The sequence below is a fragment of the Lytechinus pictus genome, chromosome 14 (assembly GCF_037042905.1).
Source record: "Lytechinus pictus isolate F3 Inbred chromosome 14, Lp3.0, whole genome shotgun sequence".
In the NCBI taxonomy this organism is placed as follows: Eukaryota; Metazoa; Echinodermata; class Echinoidea; order Temnopleuroida; family Toxopneustidae; genus Lytechinus; species Lytechinus pictus.
In genome coordinates this window covers 1,352,938-1,378,519 of record NC_087258.1, presented here as the reverse complement: position 1 = coordinate 1,378,519, position 25,582 = coordinate 1,352,938, and the positions used below count along the sequence as shown (strand labels likewise).

The 25,582-nt window shown below is 36.7% G+C and overlaps 1 protein-coding gene across 2 annotated transcripts in view; it reads left to right on the top strand.

Annotated features, from left to right (window-relative positions):
- The first annotated feature begins 234 nt into the window (after positions 1–234).
- LOC129276799 (intermembrane lipid transfer protein VPS13D-like) overlaps positions 235–25,582 on the top strand; it is an 83,396-nt gene continuing 58,048 nt past the window's right edge. The window contains exons 1-13 of one of the 2 annotated variants that reach the window (XM_064109797.1): positions 235–299; positions 9,799–9,997; positions 10,935–11,012; positions 12,032–12,219; positions 13,374–13,463; positions 15,499–15,615; positions 17,756–17,887; positions 18,683–18,730; positions 19,491–19,738; positions 22,677–22,845; positions 23,414–23,515; positions 24,032–24,212; positions 24,959–25,359. In XM_064109797.1, coding sequence (XP_063965867.1) covers positions 9,901–9,997; positions 10,935–11,012; positions 12,032–12,219; positions 13,374–13,463; positions 15,499–15,615; positions 17,756–17,887; positions 18,683–18,730; positions 19,491–19,738; positions 22,677–22,845; positions 23,414–23,515; positions 24,032–24,212; positions 24,959–25,359 — 1,851 coding nt within the window. In that variant the 5' untranslated portion in view covers positions 235–299; positions 9,799–9,900. Of the gene's footprint in view, positions 300–8,458; positions 8,606–9,798; positions 9,998–10,934; positions 11,013–12,031; positions 12,220–13,373; positions 13,464–15,498; positions 15,616–17,755; positions 17,888–18,682; positions 18,731–19,490; positions 19,739–22,676; positions 22,846–23,413; positions 23,516–24,031; positions 24,213–24,958; positions 25,360–25,582 lie in introns of those variants that run through there. The other variant, XM_064109798.1, reaches the window with a different exon arrangement.

Below are 25,582 nucleotides of genomic sequence, written 5' to 3'. Positions count from 1 at the left end.
TTTCTTCTTCTGAAAATACATATATCGTCAGCTTTATGCCTGAAATAGCACTTTGTCCTCTATAAAGGCGCTATATAGCCTTAATCCAATCATACTTATTCTTTTCTTTTTATTTACCCGATTTTTCTGATATGTTTCCCTTTTTTCTTCTTTTTACCCCCCACCCTTTATAGTGCGAATGTACTTCAAATGTGAGCTTGATTCGCCTGGCTAGGCTGTACACCAGTTGGGTATCTTCTATATTAGCTTCTTCGTACCGAAACAACGCAGCGGCGCTCCCTTACTGAAATCTGAATTAGGTGAATATAACATTTAATTTAGGGGGTAAAGTTAGCACTTTGTTCACTTTTGATATTAAATAGATATGTGTATGAGTATATTAAGATAATTTTTTACGACTGATTATGAGAATTTCCATACGTACAAATACTGAATATTATCATTTCTTGATTAGAAAAAATCTTGCCGAATTGTCAAAATATGCGTTCGGTCCCATCCGTTGTTTTGTGTGTCCTGTTTAGCGTTACGTCTAATAATAATGGCAGTGTATCCTATTGCCTGACACCTTTATTTCAGTGCTTTAAAATGACAACTAGACTAGAGGAAACATTATCAAGAAAAAATCGCACTTGCTATTCCAAATATGAAAATTATTAATATGATAAAATCATTTTATATTATTAGAGTTACCAAAAGGTCGGCCGATCCACTGAGCAAAATTGCTATGGGCAAATGAAAAGCCAATTGCAAGTGCGTAAACAGTGTGCATTGCCACCATCGTCTGTTCTCGACGGCAAAAATGAGCATTGAAATGCTTTTCCTCATCAAATTAGTTCATCTTAGTGAAAAAAATTAGGCCCTGTCTTTTCTACATTTAAATTGACTTATGTGGGATGAAGTGTCTTACCTTCATGTGGTATCGAAAGTGACGTTTGGAGGTTAAATCCACGAGAAATCCACAGAGTTTCGTCGCGTGTATTCGCTATGGAGAAAAATGCGTGCGATCGCATGCGTTATTGCAAGCTCGAGACGGCGCTGTTGAACTTGGTCTGGAAATTCATAAAAATAAACAAAAATCCTTTGAGTAGGCTCACAATAAAATCATAAAAAATATGCTTTATGGCTAAAACGGTAGTTCTCTTGCCCACACATATCATACTTCTTGTTGCGTAAGAAATCCTTTTTTCATGATAAAAATATAGCAATAAATGTTTAAAAAATTATGTTTTCCACATGGAATATGTTTGAAACATCTATATTAGAAGAAAAATGTGTTTTTTTAATGAATTCAAACTAAAATGATGTTTATACATGCCTGTACTTTTTCATACTACTCAAAAAACTAAATGGGCCGTCAATCAACGTTGGTTACCTCGGCAAGTAGGCGTGGTCTATCGTGAAGTTCGTTGGTGACTTGTCTCTCTCGCTAGACTTTACTCAGCCGCCGAATTTAATTCATTCTCCGCGCACGTGCAACTGCAACTTGTGCACTTATCATCACTTCTGGTGTTTGCCGCATTGAGGACAGATGAAACAATTCTGATATAGTCGCGCGTGTCCAATGAGTGGAAAAGCGCGATCGTTTCATGATCGAATGAAACAGTGTGCCTGTCGAGATAAAATTCATCTGCCATGTTTTTTCTATCATGTTTGAAGTGAATGAATTATGCTGGTGTCCTTGCCATTGAGGACAGATGAAGATGAAACAATACTGATAGAGTTGTGCGTGTACAAGGAGTGAAACAGCGCGATTGTTTTATGATCGAATGAACAGTGTGCCTATCGACATAAAATTTATCTGTCATGTTATTTTCTATGATGTTTTATACAACTGCAATTAATTTGTTACATTATTTTCTGTGATATTTTCCTGTTTATGTATGAATTTTATTTGAAGTGAATTAATAATATTACAAAGATTAATCCAAAACAAAGCAAATAATTGTCGGCTTCATTGTATTCGTGATGAACAAGTTAAGGTATCAAAAATGATGCTTATTTTTTTATTTGAATGACTGAGTAAATTTGGAATTGAAAAGAACATTTAGTGTTTCCTGTTCAGTGCATTTTTTTTTCATTTCACATTCTCGGGATGCGAACCTCCACTATATAATTAATGAATACCATTATAAACAAAAATATTTAAAAAATAAAGACTCGCAAAATGTTTAGTACTAGTGCAACGGTGATTTGTTGATTTTGTTGTTTCATTTACTGGGAGGCATAGGCGGCGGAAGTGGGGGGACAGGTCCCCCCTAAATTTGCGGTGGGGGGGGGGGACGGCCCCCCCCCCCTAAAATTGAGGTTGATAACCTTTTTTTTTTTTTTGCTTGTCAAATTATTTTTTACCTGTGTCCATCACAAAATTTCAGGTAGACCCACCCCCCCCCCTTGGCTTCCGCCGCCAATGCTGGGTGGTACGACAGACAAATACCCGGTGTAGATCAATTTTTTTTTCCAATGGGGGGGGGGACAACAATTTTTTTCCCCGATCGGCGCCGTTAAAAGCCGATTTTTTTTTCTTTAACAAAACGGCACGATCTAACTTTTCTTTTTAATTTTCGCACCGCCAGTAAGAGGGGGTGCCGCCGCCCATAATTGGGTCCGGCACCTGGATCTGCCTATGGAATGGATGAGGAATAAGGAAAGGGGAGAAAGATAAAGGTGTCCCCTCCCGTAATATATCAAATATTTGTTAGTGGATTTTGTCGTTCATTCTCAGATGAGGACTTATTTTTCAACTTTTCCCAGGAATTTTGTGTATGGAATGATTTTTTTCCTAGCAAAATTTCTAGTATACTAGGTCTTGTTTATTTTTTGTATTGAATGCCCCACTTTGGAAAATCCTGGATCAGCCCCTGTCGAAGGTGTATATAGATTAAACTAAACTAAACTTGAATAGGGCTCCACATTGATGATTTTCAAAATTTAGCCATTTCCTATTTTCCCAGTTTAACACTGTGAGGTGAATAATTCAAATGCTTTCACCATCGCTACCATAGAAGGATCCAGAGGGGCCGGTCACCCCCCCCCCCTCTGTTGGCGGATTAAAGACAAAAAAATGGAGAAGGAAGAAGAAACAGAAGGAAAAGAGAGGGGAAAAGGAAGAGGGGGGAAGGGAGGGAGAAAAGTGAATAAAACTAGGGAGGGGAGACTTTGATGATTAAAAAAAAAAACATCACATTGCTCATTTTCGATGAGCTATACATATTGCTCAATAGGCTGATATATATGAGCTTGACATTTCAAGCTTTGCAGTCAAAATACAAAACATATACTGTACGGTCAGCTAGGATATTTCATTATTCTTTTTTATTAATACCTCGGTCACATTTGCTCTACGGCGGCCGTACGGAGAGTCGAAAACAGCCGTTTTATTCATTTTTATTCAAACCACCTATATTAAGCTGGTACAAAAAAAATGTTAAAACGACTGTTTTCGACTCGCCGTACGGCCGCCGTAGAAAAAATGTGACTGAGGTATAACGAATCAATAAAAAAGTGCTTTGTAAAATATTTGTTTTATGATCCGAGTATCAACATTTTTAGCTCACGCTGTGCCCTATAGCATTATTTGATTTGTGGAGTACCTCCTCTTCGTGTAGGCCCTATTCCATAAATTTCTCAAAATATAACTTTTAAGGTCTGATTGTCATATCTTATCAGCTATATTGCGCGCACGTGCTAGAATTGGTGAGTCATGTATACCTAATATATATAAATCAAAGTACTCACATTCCCCTTTTCATTACAGTTTTTTTAGTTAATAATAAGTTTATTAAATTAAAAATTTGCTCGCAATTGCCGTTCGCATTAATTTCGTTAAGTACGTTAATTAATGCATCCTATTCATAATGACAAAAGTGCTTATAATCTCCGAGGTTAACACTTTAAAATCAACAAATTTAGCGCTCTCATTAGGCTTATTAGATTAGTAAATAAGATATTGATAACATTTCATTAATTCCTAATACCGTAATTAAGTTGTCACTTTTTTCAGAATGGAAGATCGACATGTTTCTTTTTGCGCTTGGGAAGAGGAATCGGAAGACAGTCATTCATAATGATGAAAAAATGTCCTTAGAATGTCCCGGTCCTACGGTCCAGAATAACTTCAGCTCGACATGCTTTGCATTCGCCTCATTTTTAAGAGCAATCCATGTCCACTTCATGATTATTTTCCTACACAGTGCAGTGCTTAATTTGACCTTTTCACATCGGAATATCCAATATTTTCAGTTCGCGCTTCGCGCTCGCATTATTGATTTCCGTGATAAAAAGTGTATTAAGAATGCGCAAATTCTAGAACATGCATGTTTATTGAGACGGGCTGCTTATCCTGTATTGAAAACAGCATGCTTAAATTATCTCGCTTCAGATTAGAATATCAAAAATTTTCTTCTCGCGCTTGCATTATACAAGTAAAGGTGTAACCAAGTACCCATCCTTTTCACGATTTAGAAAACATGAATATAAAATAGTGTTCCTTTTTTAGGTCTATATATCTCAATTTTTATCCGCTCACGCTTCGTGCTCCCACTTTGTACCTAAAATATTACTTAGGCCCTATTCTGTTCTGTTCATACACAAAGTGCTTGGAATGTCCATTTTTATGGTCAGAATTTCAAACATTTTTAGCTCGCTTTGCGCTCGCATTATTTTGATTGAACTGTAAACCGCCATTAGCAAGTCCCTTTTCGATCAGACCAGAATGTATATTTCTCCCTTTTCTTTCTTTTTTTGCTCCTCCTTCGCGCTCGCAGAAATTTTATTAAAATACGCATATTGTTCAAGTTCACAAACATTGCCCAGAATGTTCAATTTTGAGGATAAAAAACATGAAATTTCAAAGATATTTTAGCTCGCGCTTCTCACTCGCACTATAGGGGCTATGAGATTATTATATATTGTGTTTTGTGTATGCTGTTTAATGAGAATAAAGAAGTGACTGTTAGGACTACCCCTATTAACTTTGAGCAGAGCAAATATTTTTCGGCCCCTTCCCCGGTTTATTTCTAATTTGTTTAATTGCCAACTCGTCTACTATCGTTTGGTCCATCAGTTCGTCAACTCACCACATAGTCTTTTTTTTTCATTTAGTATAATGCCATTTCGTCTAATGACCAGTGGACCCAAAAGCCATTTGGTCCATATACCATTTCATCTAATTGGACTATAAATGTTATGAAAATAAAATGGCTATTAGACCAACCGGTTATGTGACTAAATGGTCATAGACGAGATGGTTATTAGAAGAAGTGATGATTGGACCAAATGGTTAATGGACCAATGGCTGTTAGACGAAATGTTGATGGACAGATTGGCATTAGACTTAATGAAAATAGACCATGTAGTGAGTGGACGAGTTTGCCGTAGACGAATTGGCACCCCCCCCCCCCTATTGGCGATACCGCCCATGCACTACTACTTCTTTCTTATCTCATCCTTTTCATGATATATAAAACATGAATAGAGTGTCCCATTTTTAGGTCTAAATCTCGATTTTTTTTTCCGCTCGCTCTTCGCGCTCGCATTAATTGTTTTATAGCGACGATCCTGTTCATGGTTACAATTGATTTAAATTTTCCATTCTTTATGTAGAAGTGTCCCCCCAAAAAAATCGGCTCGCGCTTGCATGATTTTATTGTTGAAATATGTAACGTCTCCCCATGGCTAAGTGAAATAAGCAGTCCTTAACAGGTACCTTTTTGATCAGTTGAAAACGTAAAAAAAAATCTTATGCTCGCGCTTTAACAAAGATCGGAAATTTGATATCCTTTCCATGCATGATTTAAAATACATGAATAGACATGTCTTGTTTTTAGGTCTAAATCTTCCAATTTTGTGCTCGCGCTTCGCATCAATTGCTAAGTTATATACCTATCCTGTTTAAGTTACAAAAAGTGCCTATTATTTCAATTCTGCTCGCGCTTCGCGTTCTTAGTAATTATTTAGTTGCATACACATCTTTTTCATGATAAACATTGCCCAGAAATTTCAAACTTTGGGGAAAAAACACATATTTTTTAATGATAAATTAGCTCGCACTTTGCGCTCGCATTATATAAAAAAGAGTTATGATATTATATATTTATGTTGATTTATAAGACAAAAGCTAAGAAGTGACATTTCATTCAAAGAAACAAACATAAATCATCTTCGCGCGGCCGATTGGGGAAAAATATGGGTGAAAGAACCCCCCCCCCCTTTGGCGAAAGCTGGATCCACCCTTCATCCTATTTATTTCTCTCATTCCATCCATCTCTCCATTCTTCCAGGAACCGAGGAATAGTTTTGAAAGTGGGGTTAAACATGAAAAATTGATTTTTTTTTTTTTTTTTTTTTTTTTTTTTGGGGGGGGGGGTATTTTTACCAATAAAATCATTAATGAAAATAATTCGGTACAAAAATCTATGTAATTCTTCTTCCTGTTTTAAACTACTTGAAAAAAAAAACTGGGAGGGGGGGGGGTTGGCCATACCGCCACTGCTAGTAATATGATTATACCATCCGTCACTATAAAGATGCTTTGAAGAAAAAATGTTCAAATTTTTGAGATAATCATGAGGATTGCCCGAAAAGAAATCTTTTAAAGAGGGGTTGCTGGCTTTGAAAAAAAAGCCAAAAGAAAGAGATTATCTCTCTAAAGATAAGTTGATTTTGGTCGAATATCATACTAAACTGATTTCCAGGGGGTGCTGCCTCTGGTGCAGGGGCGGCGATCCAGGGGATAGGCGAGGGCTCAATGCCCCACTTCTAAAAGCACTAAAAAGTGCCCCTTTTCTGTTCCCCCAACTTCGCTCCACTCCCCCTGCCGTACGTGTACAAAAAACGCACCACCAGCAAAAAAAAAAAAAAATCTTGGGGGTAACAACCCGAGCACCCCACTTCTCAGGGCCATATACAAGGATTCTAATTTATTAATTTGAAAGAAAGCATGAGACATCATATGTTGAAAAAAAATTAAAGAGACCTATTAATGACTGCATGTGGTCCCACCGTTACGCTAGATCTGCGCACAAAATTGCTTTTATATGACACGCAAAAGGGATAGATCTTAGTGGAAAAGTGGGATAAAGCAAACAAGTTTTAGAAACTGCCTTTATTGGCGTTCAATAATATGGGTGATATGATACAAATTCTGCTAGTTTATTCGTACTATTATTTCTGGCCATTGTACTTAGATCTATATTTTATTGTGGAAACATTAAAAAAAAAATTATGATACAAATCGAGCGAGGGAAGTACAATGATATTGGGCAGAGTTCCAAGTCTTCATGCCCCAGACTGAATATATTTTTACATCAACTTTCTCTAAAAACAAGTGTTATGTTTTATTTTGTATTATTCATTTTTAAGTATAAGGTTAAATTATAAGTCTCGGAGTGTCAGTTAATGCTGCAAAAGATGTATAAGGCCTACTCTTTTGCAGCACTATCCAGCTACCGCGGCGAGGACGCCCTCCGAGAAGGTAGCCATATCAAAACTAAAAACAAAAAATTCCCCTTAGATTACTGGTGGATCCATGGGGCATAATTATCGAGAGCCAAAATTGTAATTTGTAACATTAGCATGCCCTTTTTACCGAAGCATGCCCCCTTGAAAGTGAGGATATATATATATATATATAGGCCCAATGTTTTTGCTTGTAAATTTTTAGGGACGAAATGACTTTGAATTTTTTGTAAAAACATTTTGTAATGCTTATCAAATTTGCATCGGGAAAATATGCCCTCCATAGGCCCCCCACCAAAAAAAAAGTTTATCAACCCAAATTTTAGGGGAGACCACATGAAATTTTTAGGGGGGGGGGGGTCCACTGGAATTTAGGGGGCACGCAGGAAAAAAAATTGTCAAGCAAAAAAAAAAGGTTATCAACAAAAAAATTAGGGGGGGCGATTGTCCCCCCACTTCAAATTTAGGGGGGACACGACCCCCCCCCCCCGCTGCCTATGGGGGGACGTTGTTACCCTTTTTTTGCTTATTTTTTTTTTCGGTCCCCCCCCCTTTGATAACCTTTTTTTGTCAAAGATTTTGGTGCCCCCCTAAATTTTTTGACTGCCGCCGCTAATAGTGCCCCCCCCCCCTTTGGAAAATCCTGGACCCTCCCTTGCCTAGATATAGATGTTTAAAGAATTAATTCTTTTGAAAGTCAGAGTGCCCCCACCCCCCATGCTTTAGTTATCATGGCATAAAACTTGTCATATCTAATCCTTATATCAGCAAGAGGTCACAGCATACTATCCGTCACCAAACGACTGCATTTGAGCCATTTATTTTCTCTTTTCTCTTCTTTCTATTTTTTGTTGTTATTTAATCATTGTTTATTTGGATAAGCTCGGATCCGAGACTAACTGGGACGGTGAACGCACTTTCGTTCGAGTTGTGTATTTACGTAACAATACGCCGAGGCGAGAAAGGACACGCCCACAATCCCTCGTTCAGTGCCGAGCTCTGTGAATACGTGTCGACGAAATTTCAAAATTAAATTTGTACACAAATCTGTCACAATTCGGACCAACTTTAGCCTCAGATTAACAGATATTTAGATCTCTTTGGAACACTAAAAGTCATTCACTTGGGGTTTTTTAATATGCTGATTCAGGTGAGGTACTTTTCAATGCTTTTAAACATAGATTTAAAAAATTAGATTTTCGTTTTGGGATCCCTAATATTATACCAAATGGTGAGTCTGCACTTGCCGCATCTGTATGGTAGTGTATCATATTGCCGGACACCTTTATTTCAGTGCTTTAAAAATGACAACTAGAGGAAATAAAATCAAGAAAAATTCAAACTTGCTATTCCAAATATTATGAAAATTATGAATATGATAAAATTATTTTATATTTACCAACCATTTTCTTTGCATCGCACTTGCCGCATACCGCTCCACGAAAAACAATTATTTTCGTGCGCGACAAATTACATCATGATTCCGGACGCGCGCCGGACGGGTAAAGATATCCTTGATTATAATGATGTAAGAACAAATTTTTGTGATTTTTTTCTTCTTATATCATATCATGAGTAAATTCTAGTATTATTTGCTTTTTTATATCGAATCTGAGCAGATGTTGGTAATCAATTCGTGTTTGATAACTTATTTTATTTTGTCTTGTTAGCTGCATGTTCCATGGCACTTTCCAATAATAATGTGCTCGCGTTCGCATCGTGACGCTCATCAAGTTCTATCGATGCGCTGCCGATCGACGGCTCTACTCACGGTAAACCTCGCGCACGGTTACCTTGAGAACTAGCCGTCGACGATCACCCACAATACACCACACCTCATCATTCGATCGAAGGAGTGGACGAGATTGAAATTCGGCAAATCAGGCCCATATTTCCGTTAGAAAATATCTCAATTGTTAATACAAAACTATGTTATATGATATTTTAAGCATTTTCTGTCATTTTTAGAGATAATTAGGTAAAAAATTGATTTTTCGCCTTGTTTATGCAATCTTGTTTTATGTATTGCTCTGTGAAATTGAATTGCGGAAGTCTTACGGTACAAATTTGTTTTAGAACGCAGTAATATGCGCGTCCGGAATCATAATAGTGTCCGGTAATACAATACATGACTATACCCCTCCATGAAAAACAATTATTTTCGTGCATGACAAATTACATCATTCATGATTCCGGATTCATGCTGGACGGGTAAAGATATTCTTGATTATTATTTAGATGTAGTGTTTTAGAGGTGCAGATATTTTTTGACGTCTTGCAAGGTTTTTTTTTTCTGCTCAGATCAGATTTACTAAGCTATCATATTTTTGTGTTCATAACTAGGCCTATTCATAATACTAGATATTTGCAAATGAGTGCGCAGACCATCGTCTACCAGTGATGCATCAGAGATCGTCCAGTGCAGAAGATTAGAATCAAACTGTGATGTTAGAACGGCTGGCAGCATGGGTTCTCAATACATACCTGGGAGAGTATGTGGAGAATCTCAACACGGATCAGCTCTCTATTGGTCTTCTCACTGGTATGTTCATTCGTTCGTTCATCCATCCATCCACTCATCCATCCACCCATCCATCCACCCACACATTCATCCACCCACCCATCCATCCACCCATCCATCCACCCATCCATCCATTTATCCATCCATTTATCCACCCATCTATCCATTTATCCATCCATCTATCCACCCATTTATCCACCCATCCATCCATCCATTTATCCACCCATCCATCCATCTATCCATTTATCCATCCATCTATCCACCCATTTATCCATCCATCCACCCATCCATCCATCCATTTATCCATCCATCCATCCATTTATCCATCCATCTATCCACCCATTTATCCATCCATCCACATATCCATTTATCCATCCATCTATCCATCCACCCATCCATTTATCCATCCAGTCATCCATCCACCCATCCATCCATTTATCCATCCATCCATTTATCCATTTATCCATCCATCTATCCATCCACCCATCCATTTATCCATCCATCCAGTCATCCATCCATTTATCCATCTACCCATCCATCCATTTATCCATCCATTTATCCATCCATCCATCCATTTATCCATCCACCCACTCACTCAAGATTGTTTTGCGTACTGATATGTTTCATGTAATTGAAGTTGGTGGCAAAATGTAAATGAAGATGTTTGGTCTCTCTAAACTGGGACATCGTCTCTGATATTGCATACCAAAAAAAAAGACAAAATGTTATCATTACACAATCACCCATATTAGATGAAGAGGTAGGATGATCATCAGCATTCTTCAATTACTTACATCAGTATGAACAAACATTTTACAAAAGCTTTCAACTCATTTACTGGTATTATATTATAGGCCTACCGATGCAAACATGTCATACTCGTTAAGTTATGGTAGCAGTCCTGATTTCAAGATTACTCGCTAATCACTCCCCTTTTAAAAAATCTATTTGAATACAGGTGCAGTTGAGTTGGAGAATCTTCCATTGAGAAAAGATGCCTTGAGAGAATTGGACCTTCCTGTAGAAGTCAAAGCTGGTATGATTTAACTTGATTGTTGCTATATGTTACAACCACGAGGCATAAAGCTCTCTGAAAATCCGTTCTGGGCCCTGTTACATAATATTTAATATTTTAGTAACTTTGCCGTTAAATGAGACTAGCCAATCAAATGCAAGGATTTCACGTAGGTCACCATTGGATGGTAGAGTTACCATCATGGTACTTTGATGGCACAGGGCCTAGGACCACTTTGCTTTACTTCTTTTTAACGAAGAAAATATTTTTCTATGTGAACAATATTTCAATATCCTATGCAGAGAATTTGAATTCTTTACTTCTCTATCACTTTGGGGGAAGGGGAGTTGTTTCTTTGGCACATTAAAATGAGGTTTCATAGGAGTAATGCCAAAAATTTGTTTACAAATTATAATTTCCTCCTATTAAAGCCTCTTTATTTTATTATCTATTGTCCACGGCGGACTGCATTTGCATTTTAACGAGTCAGAAAGAAGAGGATCAAGTTTATTTTAATTCCAGTTAATCGTGACTTAGCCATGAACCAGAATAGCCTGGTGGTTAAGTCGCTGCCCGGAAAGCAGTAGATGGCAGGTTCGAATCCCACTGGTTCCATTTTTTTCTGACTTATGATTTTCATTACAGATCGAGCATGCGATCTTAAACACATAGGAGTAATGCCGAAAATTTGTTTACAAATTAAGATTTAAACGCATTGAACCTTTGGTGAATATCAGTACTATTAACAAAAGAGAATACTCAATACCACTATTACCATTTCAACAACAATCTCACAGAAATAAATATGATGAGAAAGAGGAAGAACAGGAATAGGAAGGAGTAGAGTAGATGAGTTGAGTCTCAGAAGCGATAGGTAGATGATAAGAAGGATCTTGGCATAATGTTCCGACTGCCTGTCAAGATGCCTTAATTCATCTGCCAATCACTACAGAGACTCTGTAACTCATCTAATTTGACTTTGTTACTGAAGAAGATAATTCTCACTGAAACCATAAATTCTTTTGACATCGATCTCACAGGTTTCATTGGTAAGATCTGTCTTCAGATCCCGGTCAGACATCTCAAGACAGAACCATGGGTGATATCTATAGAGAACCTGTACCTGGTAGCTGGTCCTGCATTGAGGACTAAGTATGACGAGAAGGAGGAAGAACAGGAACAGGAGAGAAAGCAGCAGCAGCTGGATGCTATGGAGTCACAATGGAAGGTAAGAAGATTACGGACCTAGGGCTAGCCATTAATGATATTGGTCTGGGCTGAAAATATTTATATCTAAATAAATAGAGTTAAATTCACAGAGCAAAATGCTGAAAATTTCATCAAAATTGGATAACAAATAGCGAAGATTTTGAATTTTAAAGTTTATAAATATTTTGTGAAATCAGTTATATGCACATCATCATGAATATTCATTAGGTGGGCTGATGATGTCACATCTCCACTTTCCTTTTTCTTATGTTATTACATGAAATCAGAACTGTTTCATTTTTTCATAGTATGTATAAATGATGTGTCTCCATTATGATGAAATAAGTTGCGGCAGTAAATAACTAATGCATTTAATCAGTTGTCAATCCAATCGTTTTAGTTCTTGGTAGAAAATTTTTGAATAAACCTAATTTCATATAATAAAATAGAAAAGAACAAGTGGGGATATGACATCATCAGCCCACCTAATGAATATTCATAAAGACATACCTAGAACTGTTTTACCGGAATAATGCAAATCTTTAAAATTCAATAACTGTTTGTTATCCGATTTTGATAAAATTTTCAGCATTTTGCTTTGTGAATTTTACTCTATTCATTGAGATATAAATATCTCCAGCCTGGACAAGAACTTGTATCATTATATATTGTATACTCTCTTTGTCCTGCTAGCATTTTATTTTTCATTTTTGTTGCTACTTAATCCTTATGTCTTGTATAATGTAGGTACATGTAAGGTGTTAATTCTAAATTGCTTACAAACATATAGCATGATGGCTCCATTGAACTGTTCGGAAATTGAATCTTTTATTTTGTGCTGCTGCACAATCTGTATATACCAATAAGTAACCTTCATCGCTCCTAATAGTATTTTTTTTTATTTAGTAGCTAGACTGATACAATAGTAAACATTTTTTTTTTTTGGGGGGGGGAGGTTCTAGATTTTTGCTATCATTTGAAGTATTTATTATTTTGTTATCCGAATCATTGTTTTAGTTAGATATTTGTTCTTAATAATCAATGTTGACTTGTTATGATAAAGATAGATTAAAGCATTATTTCAATGTTCTTTTTTTATTCCTTTTGTTATCTTAATGCTTTCATTATAAAATGTTTTTTTTTCTGCATGCTTTTAACTTGTGATTTGAATAGAGAAAGATAGAAGCATCTGGCCCTAACGAGGATTCATCCTGGTATGCATACTCTACTAATATCTTCTACAATGTCCTGGAAAATCTTCAAGTAAGTTTCTTCTTCTCTCTTTCAATCATAAAAATGAAACCTGGGCCCCATCTTACAAATCAAGAACACAGAAACCTTCAAGCGAAACGTACTTCAAATCTACACAAAGCAAAGCAAAGACTAAAAAAGCATCTTCTCTCTCCGCGCCATTAACATCTGCGCACTTCCTGCCTGGTTGGCTCCCATTGTGGGGCGTTGGGAAGTATACGCAAAGAAGACAAAGAGTTGCGTTTGATTCGATCAATCTCAACTGTATGGAAATCAATCATTGTCATAATTTTCCCACCAAAATTTTGCAGTAAGTCCTTTTGTAAACAAGGAGGAGCACATCAAATTATCAAGACACATGTATCATGTATGAGTATACATCATATCTAGAAAATATTTTGAAAAAATTTGCATATTAGATGTTGACGTTGCTGGCTGTCCATAGTTGTGGTTGATCGGATCAATTGCAACTCTTTGTAAGACGGGGCCCTGGGGTGAGTTTCCGCAACATTTGTTGTCTAAAAATCTGGCAACTATCCTTGAAAACCTGACAGTTACTACAATAATTTTCAGATAAATGACAAGTTGTCAGTACTTACTACTTATTCTAGAGCATCTCCTTCTTTGTTGGGATACAAGAAAAGTTGGGTGAGTTTCCACAACATTTGTTGTCTAAAAATCTGGCAACTATCCTTGAAAACCTGACAGTTACTACAATAATTTTTGGATAAATGGCATGTCAGTTCTTACTACTTTATTTTAGATCAGTTCCTTCTTTATTGGGATACAAGAAAAGTTGTTTTTGTTTACAGACATTTCCTCCTCTCTTATAAGATTGGTAAATGTGCTCGCACAGAAAGCCCATCGCCTGTCTAAATAGTAAAAAAATGGTCTTTATGAGGATTATGAGTATTAAAATTAATGTTGTAAACTCCGACAATCTAGATCGCTTTGAGAGAAAAACATTTCCTTTGAATATTGCAAGTACTGATCAATATTTGCAGTTGAAAAGCTGACGTCATTAAAACTACCGTATCATCTGAATAGACCCCTTTTTTGTAGGGGGGGGGGGGGTTTCCCATTGTGAAAAAAAATATTTGATATATTTCTATTATTGCACAACTTATGTTCATTGATTGATGTAAGATTTGTAATTTAATGATGTAAGATTTAGAATTTAAGACTGAAAATGACAAGTTAATACTAAAACGAATACCTTGGCCCCCTACTTTGAAAGCCCCTATGGGGCATGTGTCATAATACGTACGAGGAAAATCAAGTAGAGCATGCTATAATTTGTAAACAAATTCCATATCTTTATTTCGTATCAGCTGTATGTAGGTTAGTCATTGTAAAGTCCAGGTAGTTCAAAGATTAAGTTCAAATCAAGTTTAGATAAGGTCAAGATAAGCCTTTGCCTTTATATTCAAATCAAGAGAAAGGCAAAAGTAAATATTTGTATTTCTGTGAAATTGATAACAAATGGGAATCACCTCATGTCTTGGTCAGATGGATAAAAACTGTTTAAAACTTTAATTTTATGCAATGCACATGAATTACATTTAAACATGATAAATTTTGATTTGTGTTGATTTTTATGTTTTTAAGTGCTATATCATTGATGTTTGCATATGCAAAGGCATTATTTTGTTATGGTGTGATAAAGATCATCAACATTTTTGCATACTGTTCAAATACAGTAGGACAATCCACCCATCTATTACTAATAAACATGCATTACGTACATGCACATGCTTTATGTAGAGAATATTGTTTAAGTCACATCATATCTGAATGATACTGAAGTATTTTTTATATCATTCTTTCACATAAAATATTTAAAAAATCTCTTCTTGTATTTTTTAGCCACTCCATGGCCAAATTTCCATGGCTCGAATTTAAAGCAGCCATTCTGAATATGTGATCTGAAACAAGATTTTTGCAGTATCATTTAAATAGTCAACTATTTTACTATTCATCATTAACATGGATAAATTTTTAATACATACTTAATCATCTTTGGTTATTATCTATTTACTTTCTACAGTTGAAGATTAAAGATGTCCATATCCGATATGAAGATTCTACCATTCTTCCTGGCATGTCCCTTGCCTTTGGGATCACAATCAAGAGCATCTCTGCAGTCAGTACTGATGAGAACTATGTAAGTGATCCTTGAAGAGAATGTTTGAATGTGATCCTAAACCTGAACATGTTTTTACATAGGCAGGGTGCTACATAAGCACTTGCCCGATTGCCCGGGGCAAGTAAAAGTTAGAGTCGGGCCAGTATTTTGAAGTAAAGACCAAAACTACTTGCCTGAATTTTGGAAAGCAAAATTCTCAGTGAAATTACCAAAATTAGGGTCAATATTTTTGATATATCGACCCTAATTTTGGTCATAGCGGGGAAGATAAAATCACTTTGGAAAAAGACATGCAATAACAAGGTACATCAGTTCATGTCAAAAGATATAAAAGAAGTTCAATGTTTTCTAAAACCACAATACTTTCTCTTGAAGAGGTAAAACTTTTTTTCAAGGATTTTTTCAAGCAAGTGAAATAGATTTTTGGGCAAATATATTCCAACTATTTAAAAATTTATTAGCCCAAATGGAAAAGTGCTTCTAAAAAGTTATGTAGCACCCTGATAGGTATCTACAATGCCAATCTCATTCCCATTTTTGTCTCACCTGCATAGCAGAGTGAGACTATAGGCGTTGCTTTCCCGACGGCGGCGGCGTCAACACAAAATCTTAACCGAAGGTTAAGTTTTTGAAATGACAGCATAACTTAGAAAGTATATGGACCTAGTTCAAGAAACTTGGCCATAAGGTTAATCAAGTATTATTTAACATCCTGCCTGAGTTTCATGTCATATGACCAAGGTCAAAGGTCATTTAGGGTCAATGAACTTAGACCATGTTGGGGGAATCAACATCAAAATCTTACCTAAGGTTAAGTTTTTGAAATGTCATCATAACTTAGAAAATATTTGGACCTAGTTCATGAAACTTGGACATAAGGTTAATCAAGTATTACTGAACATCCTGCATGAGTTTCACGTCACATGACCATGGTCAAAGGTCATTTAGGGTCAATGAACTTTGGCCAAATTGGGGGTATCTTTTGAATTACCATCATAACTTTGAAAGTTTATGGATCTGATTCATGAAACTTGGACATGTAATAGTAATTAAGTATCACTGAACATCCTGTGCAAGTTTCAGGTCACATGATTAAGGTCAAAGGTCATTTAGGGTCAATGAACTTTGGCCAAATTGGGGGTATTTGTTGAATTACCATCATAACTTTGAAAGTATATTGGTCTAGTTCATAAAATTTGGACATAAGAGTAATCAAGTATCAATGAACATCCTGTGTGAGTTTCAGGTCACATGATCAAGGTCAAAGGTCATGGAAGGTCAATGAACTTTGGCCATGTTTTTTGTTGTTGTTGAATTACCATCATATCTCTGTAAGTGTATTGGTCTAGATCATAAAACGTGGACATAAGAGTAACCAAGTATCACTGAACATCTTGAGCGAGTTTCAGGTCACATGACCAAAGTCAAAGGTCATTTAAGGTCATTGAACTTTGGCCATTTTAGAGGTAATTATTAGATTGCTGTCATAACTTTCAAAGTTTTTAGATATAGTGTATAAAATGTGGATATAGGGGTAATCAAGTATCACTGACAAGTTTTAGGTCACATTATCAAGGTCAAATGTCAATGAACGTAGTATTGTATCATATGAATGGTGTTTTTTGTGAATAATTATTAAAAGGTTGTTTTTCAAAGTCAGCACTGCTTCTATATTGAATCGCGTGATGCAGGTGAGACTGCCAGAGGCATTCCACTTGTTTTAATGTACATGTATGATAAAAGAGCACCGTTGATTGAATACCATGCTTGTGGATATACATATAGGTGCAGTGACCGGGTATTGAAACCCAGACTTTCATGTGATTTGTCAGGGTCTTGGACCACTCGGCCACGGCACCTCGGCTGTGATCCTGTTTTACAGAATAAGGATAAAGGGGTAGGCAGATTGTGCAATGCTAGTTTCAGTTGTAGTTTGGATGATCTGAGAAATGCTAAAAGTGTGCAGATCAGACATTTTTTCATAAGCTTATTATCATCTTCAGTAGCAGCAGCAGCATGGCAGCAACAGGATTATCATCATCAGACAAGCTTATTTGACTCATTCAATTCATTTCAATTCCAATTAATTGAATTAATTTCATTTAAATTCTTCCACAATGAATACCTATTTCATTTTTATGTGTCATTATGCATATAGTCGCCAAGGCAGACAGGTGGGGAGAAAGCCACCGGCGGTATGAAGTTCAAGCTTGTTGGTCTGGAGAACTTTGCTGTCTATTGGGATACAGACTCGGCCCATGTCTCTGATTTTGATCTCACAGATCTGAAGGTAAGTGGTTGTAATAAAAATAAGTCACCCTTTTCTATTCACAAATCAATGAGGCATTGTAAAATCTTGTCTAAACATGGCTCAACAAGCTTTCTAAAAAAATTTACTCACATGCTTACAAAATTCTAAAGTATCAAAGCTATTACTCCTATGGGGCAAAGGAAGAAATTCCATTTGTTTTGGGTTTCAAAAAGTCAGATCAATAATAAATCCTGCAATTAATTGCATATTCATACTTGATTGCTGGGCCTCTTCTTACAAATAGTTACAATTGATCTGATCAATCGTAACTATGGAAAGCCAGCAACATCAACATCTGTTCAAAATATTTTCTAGATATGCTGTATATTCATACACTCATTCTTTTCTTGAAAATTCAGTGTGTATCTCTTTGTTTACAAAGGACATTGAGCATATTTCCTGTCGAATGAATTATGACATTGATGGTTTTCAATACAGTTAAGGTTGATTGGATCAATCACAACTATGGATGGCCAGCAATGTCAACATCTATTATGCATGTACGAAATATTTTCTAACTATGATGTATATTCATGCATTCATTGTTTTCTGGAAAATTCACTGTGCTTCTCTTTGTTTACAAAGGACATTCTGCATATTTCCTGTAGAAAATTTATGACACTGATGGATTTCCATAGAGTTGCGGTTGATTGGATCAATCGTAACTCTTTGTAAGATGGGGCTTTGGTCTGTTCCTGTAAAGCAAAGTCTTAATTATTTCACTATAGCAAAAATTGATCTAGCAAGTGATTACATTGTTTTGTTTGTTTTCAGGATGCGTTGATGAGTGAAAAATGCCGCACAACTAATAACCTGATCAAGGTATGTTTTATTTCATCTCAGATTCGATTCATACAATACAATGCTTTTGTAAAATCTTGATGTAACAACCAAAGTTATCTGTTTTCTTCCAACTATGAATCACCATACATGTATATTTACATAGTTTACTTAAATATTGAGAGCATATTTTTGTTTGGCAGTTGGTTTGCCTTCCATAAGTGAAATAATTGCGTATGGGAGAATGTGTATTTTCATTGTGAATTTGACATCATTTGGATAAATATCACTGAGAGTAGAATGAGATTTATGACCAGAAGACATTGTGAAATGCCGATGGAAACTGTCTTATGGTAAAGTCATTGTAATCTTACCTTTCCATGGTCATACAGTTGCAAGAGGTTATGCAGGCTTGGGGAAAAGCATTTCTTGGTGATTCACTGTGTTTGCTTTCCCCCAAAGAGGTATCTGTTACAGGTATTCCCCATGCTTTCCTGAAAGTATGAGGTTAGCAAATAAGTATCAACTTTCCATGAAAACTGACGTCCATGTGACAAGTCAAAGTATTTATTTTGAAGGTCCCATAACACTAAGCTTACAGCTAATCATATTCATTTTCACAATTGATTTTTTCATTGTGATCAATTCAATTGATTGGAGACTTGTCGTTTTATTATCAGTTACTAAGCCTTATGTTAAAACCAAGTTATTCATTTTTACCAAGTCAAAATTTACGTTTTAAAGTCATAGAGACTTGTGTGGGCCAGAGATGAACTCACCTGTATAATTCATAAATATTTAGGAACATGACTACATCATAGAACCTGTGAGTGCCGAAGCCAGACTGCAGCGGAATGGTTCGGCCCTGCCTCTACGATCCCGCACCACGCCACGCTTCGTCTGTGACCTGACGTTGCAGAAGATTCCGTTATCGCTGTCTGAGAATCAGTATAGAGGTATCACAGTCATAATGAAGGAGTTTGAACGGAATGAGAAAGCAAGGCATTACAGGAAATGGAGACCTGAGGCATGGCCTGATGACAAGGAGGGGTTGGTATTTTATTTTTAGTATAATAAAGAGAACCAAACCTTTTCAGAGCTAACATACAATCAAGAAAGAATAATAAACAGTCCTTTTCAGGACTACATACATGGTGTTTACCTCCAATAATAAAGAGAACCAATAAAGAGAAACAATTATAATCCATGAGGGCATAAGAAGGCAGAATTGGCATGTATGTATTACATATCTTGATTAACCAAATGTAAACATTACCATTAATATGATCATTAGAACCCTTTACATGAATTATTTGAAAGGCAAAGTTATTCTTCATCTCGCAATGTAGACATCTGTAAAGTAGATCTGAAGTTTAACAGTGGGACAAAACCCCTTACACAAAGCTCTCTTTAACCCTAATTCTCCCGGGGGGGGCCATAATGGCCCCCCCCTTGACAATTTTCGCGATATATCTGCTGCGCAAATTTTTTTGACCTCGCCGCTCACTGACTTTTTACTTTCAAGTCTCGCGCAAATTTTGAGACCAAATTTGTGACGCCCGGGTACACGGTTACGACATTACGCAACATTATGTAAGTGCATGTCAGACCCAAAATTGCTCATAAACGTGATTTCATGTACAAATCCAATGCAAATTGTGTATTTAGCCAAAATTCATAAATGTATCATTATTTCTACTTTTACTGATTAAACTGAATTAATTTTGCCTTGTTTATGATCAGAACTAAGTCTGGAATGATTTCCATTGAAAAAACAATAAAAAACAAAAAGTAAAAAAACAAAGAAATACATAAGAAATTCATAAAACAATAAAATACATAAGAAATTGATTTCCGAACCGAAGTTTTTGTCTCACCTGCATAGCAGAGTGAGACTATAGGCGCCGCTTTTCCGACGGCGACGGCGACGGCGGCGGCGGCGGCGACGGCGGCGTCAACACCAAATCTTAACCTGAGGTTAAGTTTTTGAAATGACAGCATAACTTAGAAAGTATATGGACCTAGTTCTTGAAACTTGGCCATAAGGTTAATCAAGTATTACTGAACATCCTGCCTGAGTTTCATGTCACATGACCAAGGTCAAAGGTCATTTAGGGTCAATGAACTTAGACCATGTTGGGGGAATCAACATCAAAATCTTAACCTAAGGTTAAGTTTTTGAAATGTCATAACTTAGAAAAGATATGGACCTAGTTCATGAAACTTATACATAAGGTTAATCAAGTATCACTGAACATCCTGCATGAGTTTCACATCACATGACCAAGGTCAAAGGTCATTTAGGGTCAATGAACTTTGGCCAAATTGGGGGTATCTGTTGAATTACCATCATAACTTTGAAAGTTTATGGATCTGATTCATGAAACTTGGACATAATAGTAATCAAGTATTACTGAACATCCTGTGCAAGTTTCAGGTCACATGATCAAGGTCAAAGGTCATTTAGGGTCAATGAACTTTGGCCAAATTGGGGTATTTGTTGAATTACAGCCATAAATTTGAAAGTGTGTTGGTCTAGTTCATAAAACTTGGACATAATAGTAATCAAGTATCACTGAACATCCTGTGCGAGTTTCAGGTCACATGATCAAGGTCAAAGGTCATGTAAGGTCAAAGAACTTTGGCCACGTTGGGGGTATTTGTTGAATTGCCATCATATCTCTATAAGTGTATTGGTCTAGTTCATAAAACGTGGAAATAAGAGAAACCAAGTATCACTGAACATCTTGTGCGAGTTATAGTAGTTTTCAAAATCAGCACTGCTGCTATATTGAATCGCGTGATGCAGGTGAGACGGCCAGAGGCATTCCACTTGTTTTAATTGCGATTGTTAAGATTGCTACAAAGAATTTTTTTACCAAAAATTAGCATTCTAGGAGCTTTATTTAGTGAATTATAGCAAAAAGTATGATTTATGCATAAATTAGCATAATTAATTCATATAAAATAAAATCTCATTATTTTGGAAAATTTTACCATACAGCCTTGTAGATTACATCGCACACTACCAGTGTGCAAATTTTTGCGTCGCTCGCGCAATCGGCGGCCGAGATCTTAAGGGGGGGGCCATAATGGCCCCCCCCCCCCGGGATTGACAAGAATCAAAATACATGTACCCCGGGAGATTGAGGGTTAACCCTATAGCATCTACAGATTATATGCATAATGGCAATCTCTCACTAGAGGAAACAATAAAACTGGTAATTAGTAGGCATTGTTCCAAACAAATTGAAACAGTTTTTTATAAATTGACTTTTGTTTATTACAAGTTATATTTATTTTGTAGCATAGGACCTGTTGAATAGAATGGTACATGGCAAAGTTCAATCGGATATACGAATATCGACATTTGACCTTTGGAAAGTCAACAAAAAGAAGAAAACTATATATTTGCAATGATACCATCTACAAAATAGATGATTGATTATAAGAAGTGAAATAAAACTAAAGTTTTCGCCAAATCTTGGATAAAATATGTCAAAAATTAATTCCAACTCACATCTGCATCGTCCATATCGACTTCGATGTCACTCTGTGTGATAAACAACGTTTTGATGAACTCTTCATCGTATAGCAACGCCCGAGCTTCTTCGGCGGAGTAAGTGGTTTTCCGAGACGTGGACGCAGCCATCTTTGCTGAGATCGACTGCGCAACAGTCTGGAACTTGCTACACACCGATGCGTGTCAATCGGTTTTTCTCTATTATACTCAATAGGAGCATACTCTTTTCTATGCAGATCTATATAGCAGCCAACCTATACAGTATGCACACGCAATATTAGCACGGTAAATCATATACAAGAGATACTATAGCGCAAATAAAACATCCGGGCGGTTAAGGGCGGTTCAGTGTGAAACAGGAAGGGCGGTCTCGGGCGGTTCAAGGGCCATTTGGTTAATGCACTCTGTCTCTATATAATGTCAAAAGAAATAATACAATTTCTCTTTCTATTTCTTTTCATACAGTATTAGGAGTAGGTGGCAGTTTGCCATTGACAGTATCCTGCATAGCATCAAAGATCGGAGTAAGAGAAGATCACCCAAGTTTATATCAGAACGAATTGGTTTGATCAGACAGTACATGAGTGTCTATACTAACTTCCTTGAGGAAAAGGTTGACCCTGCATCATTCAAGGTACGATCTATGTAGTCCACAGTAAAGCTAAGCTAATGTCGCTGCAGCAAACAATCATACCATGAGAAAGTTTTTTTGAAATCAAGATTATAGAAAATAGATCATAGAAAATATAGAATATAGTTTTAAAATGTGTGTGCATTGGCATCTCTGCATCTATCCTCCCTCCCCAAGTAGAAAATGATTTTTATTTTTGGGCTATTTAATTGTGTTTCACAATTGGGTGATTGATGATTTTTTTTTTTTTTTGGGGGGGGGGATATTTCATCAAGCACTAACTATTTTTGCTCAACAGGCAATCAATTGCCGTAAATTCAAATACGTGTATGTTTCCTCATTCTGCCTTATGTAGAATATTCATTTTTGTTATATCCTAAATATTTTGTTTGAAAAAGATCTTGGATGACCACAGAGAAGTTAGTTGCCCTAAAGCATGCCATCTGTTGGAATTTAGGGGTGATTTAGACTGTGATGAGAGCAAAAGTACCCATTGCCCACATCTATTTTCTATGCTGCCCTCTCTTATCCAAAAAATGTTGAATTTCTATCTTTTATGAATTTCTTGCAGACTGTGATGACACAATTTGAAAAAGATTTGTCTTTTGAAGAGATCAGGATTATAAGGAACCTGGTCTATGGGCAACTGGAAAAGAGGATACGTAATGGAGAGGTAAATTTATAGAATACTTGTGTGGTTGTTTAGAGTGGTAGTCTGTTAAGAGTTCATGCACTGTACAGGAAAATGCATATATGGGACTACACACATGTTTGGCTCATACATTTCAATTGTTATTGGGAATTACTTGAATGTTAGAGCATCTGAGAAGCAATCCTATACATTGGACATCTGTATAAGTAAGGCCTCAAACAATTTGAACAATTTGAATACATTACAATTCTTGTTATAGTTCTTCCCACAGCATGATTCTCTGTTCATTACATCCATAATGTTGCAGGATTTACTTCTAGTATGTCTGTCTCTTTCTAATTCAATTGGAACAATGTTTTCCAATATTTTTTTTGTATTGTAATTCCACAGAAAAAGTTTATTGTATTTGTGCTTATGTAAATTTTTTTTTATCTTATAATTTTTTTCTTTACATTTATAGTCTCAATCAGATAAAGTGAATTTTAACGGATTCAAATATCAGTCTGTGTTCTCTTTTTTTGTTTGTTTTTGTTTCAGGAGATCTTCAAGAAGCCTGAGGAAGTTCAACAAGGTGGTATCATGCAGCGGTGGGTCTGGGGATGGGGCGGCTGGAGCTCACAGAAGAGCTCTGAGGGTATGGAGAGTAGCGTAGATGACATGTCCTCTGGACTCGGTAGCAGACGGTCCCCCTCTCCTCCTCCGCTCATTGATGTTGAAGGTAAGATGAGTGTTTAATATCAATCAGCAATGGGTATGTCATAGGGCAGGTGGTAGCCCTAGAAGGGCTATAGAGCAGTGTTAGTAGCATATGCTCCCATTCTTCACCTCCACTCATTGATGTTGAAGGTAAGATGAGTCTTTAATATCAATCAGCAATGGGTATGTCATAGGGCAGGTGGTAGCCCTAGAAGGGCTATAGAGCAGTGTTAGTAGCAGATGCTCCCATTCTTCAACTCCACTCATCAGTGTTGAAGGTGAGAGGAATGCTTGGCTTGATATTACGGAGTGATAGGTATAAGATGGGGCAAATCGTGCTTGCAGCACAGCCTTAATGGTATATTGAGTAGTGTAGAATAAAATTTCAGCATAGATCAAGGCATGTATCTTCCTTTTGTAAATGAGATTATGGTGATGTATATTGTACATGTATGTCTACTCACTAGACTTGAAAGTTTCAGAAATTAATTGCAACTCATTTGATGTAGGTACTCTGTATCAATAAATAATGCACTACATGTATATCCTTCTGGGGGCATTTCATGAAAGTTGTCAGTTTTGACATTGTAAAAAGATCTTTTGTTTTAATTGGCTGAGAAGCACTGATGTCTCACTATTACATTGGTAACTGCCAGCGAGTGATGGCTTATCAGTGCTGATATTCTTAATGAAATAGTGCCCCGATGGTTTGACTTGGTTTAATTAATCCAGTGTCCCACTCTATAATTCTGTCTTGAACAAACACAGAGGAACAAGAACTGCTGGACGTTCTTGGTGATCCATCAGCTGATAACAACCTCCTCCGCAGGGACCATGTTTTCGCACTCCTCAACTTCAAGCTCCAGGGGGGCTCTATCAAACTCTGTACCAACAGTCACCATGGCAACAGAACGCCTCCATCCTCCGCATCATCTACAACTTCAATACCCCCATCTTCGCCTGTGGATCCAGGGACCAGCCCACCGGACGATCCAGGGGAAAAGGAGACCATCATCGAATTGGAGTTTGCCAGTGTCAAGATGAGTTTTGAGTGGAGGCTTCGGACCAGCTCCTTCCTCTTCACTGCAAAGTTGGGGGCGCTCTTTATCCATGATGTCATGACTAAGGGCTCGCTGTTTCCAAACTTGGTAGCGCCACAGCAAAAGAGGGTAGGTGGCTTCGCAATGTCATTATTTTTCCTCCGGGCTCTCCCCCGATGTATTCATATTCAATCAAAGATATGATTATAATTAGTGATGGCTCTGACGGGTGATTTACTGATCAGGACTTGGTGCACTGATTAAATTCTCTATTCATATTTCATTTTTTATATGATATTATATTTTAGAATTAACTATGGAAAGATGATTTTCAATTTTCTTGCTTTAATTC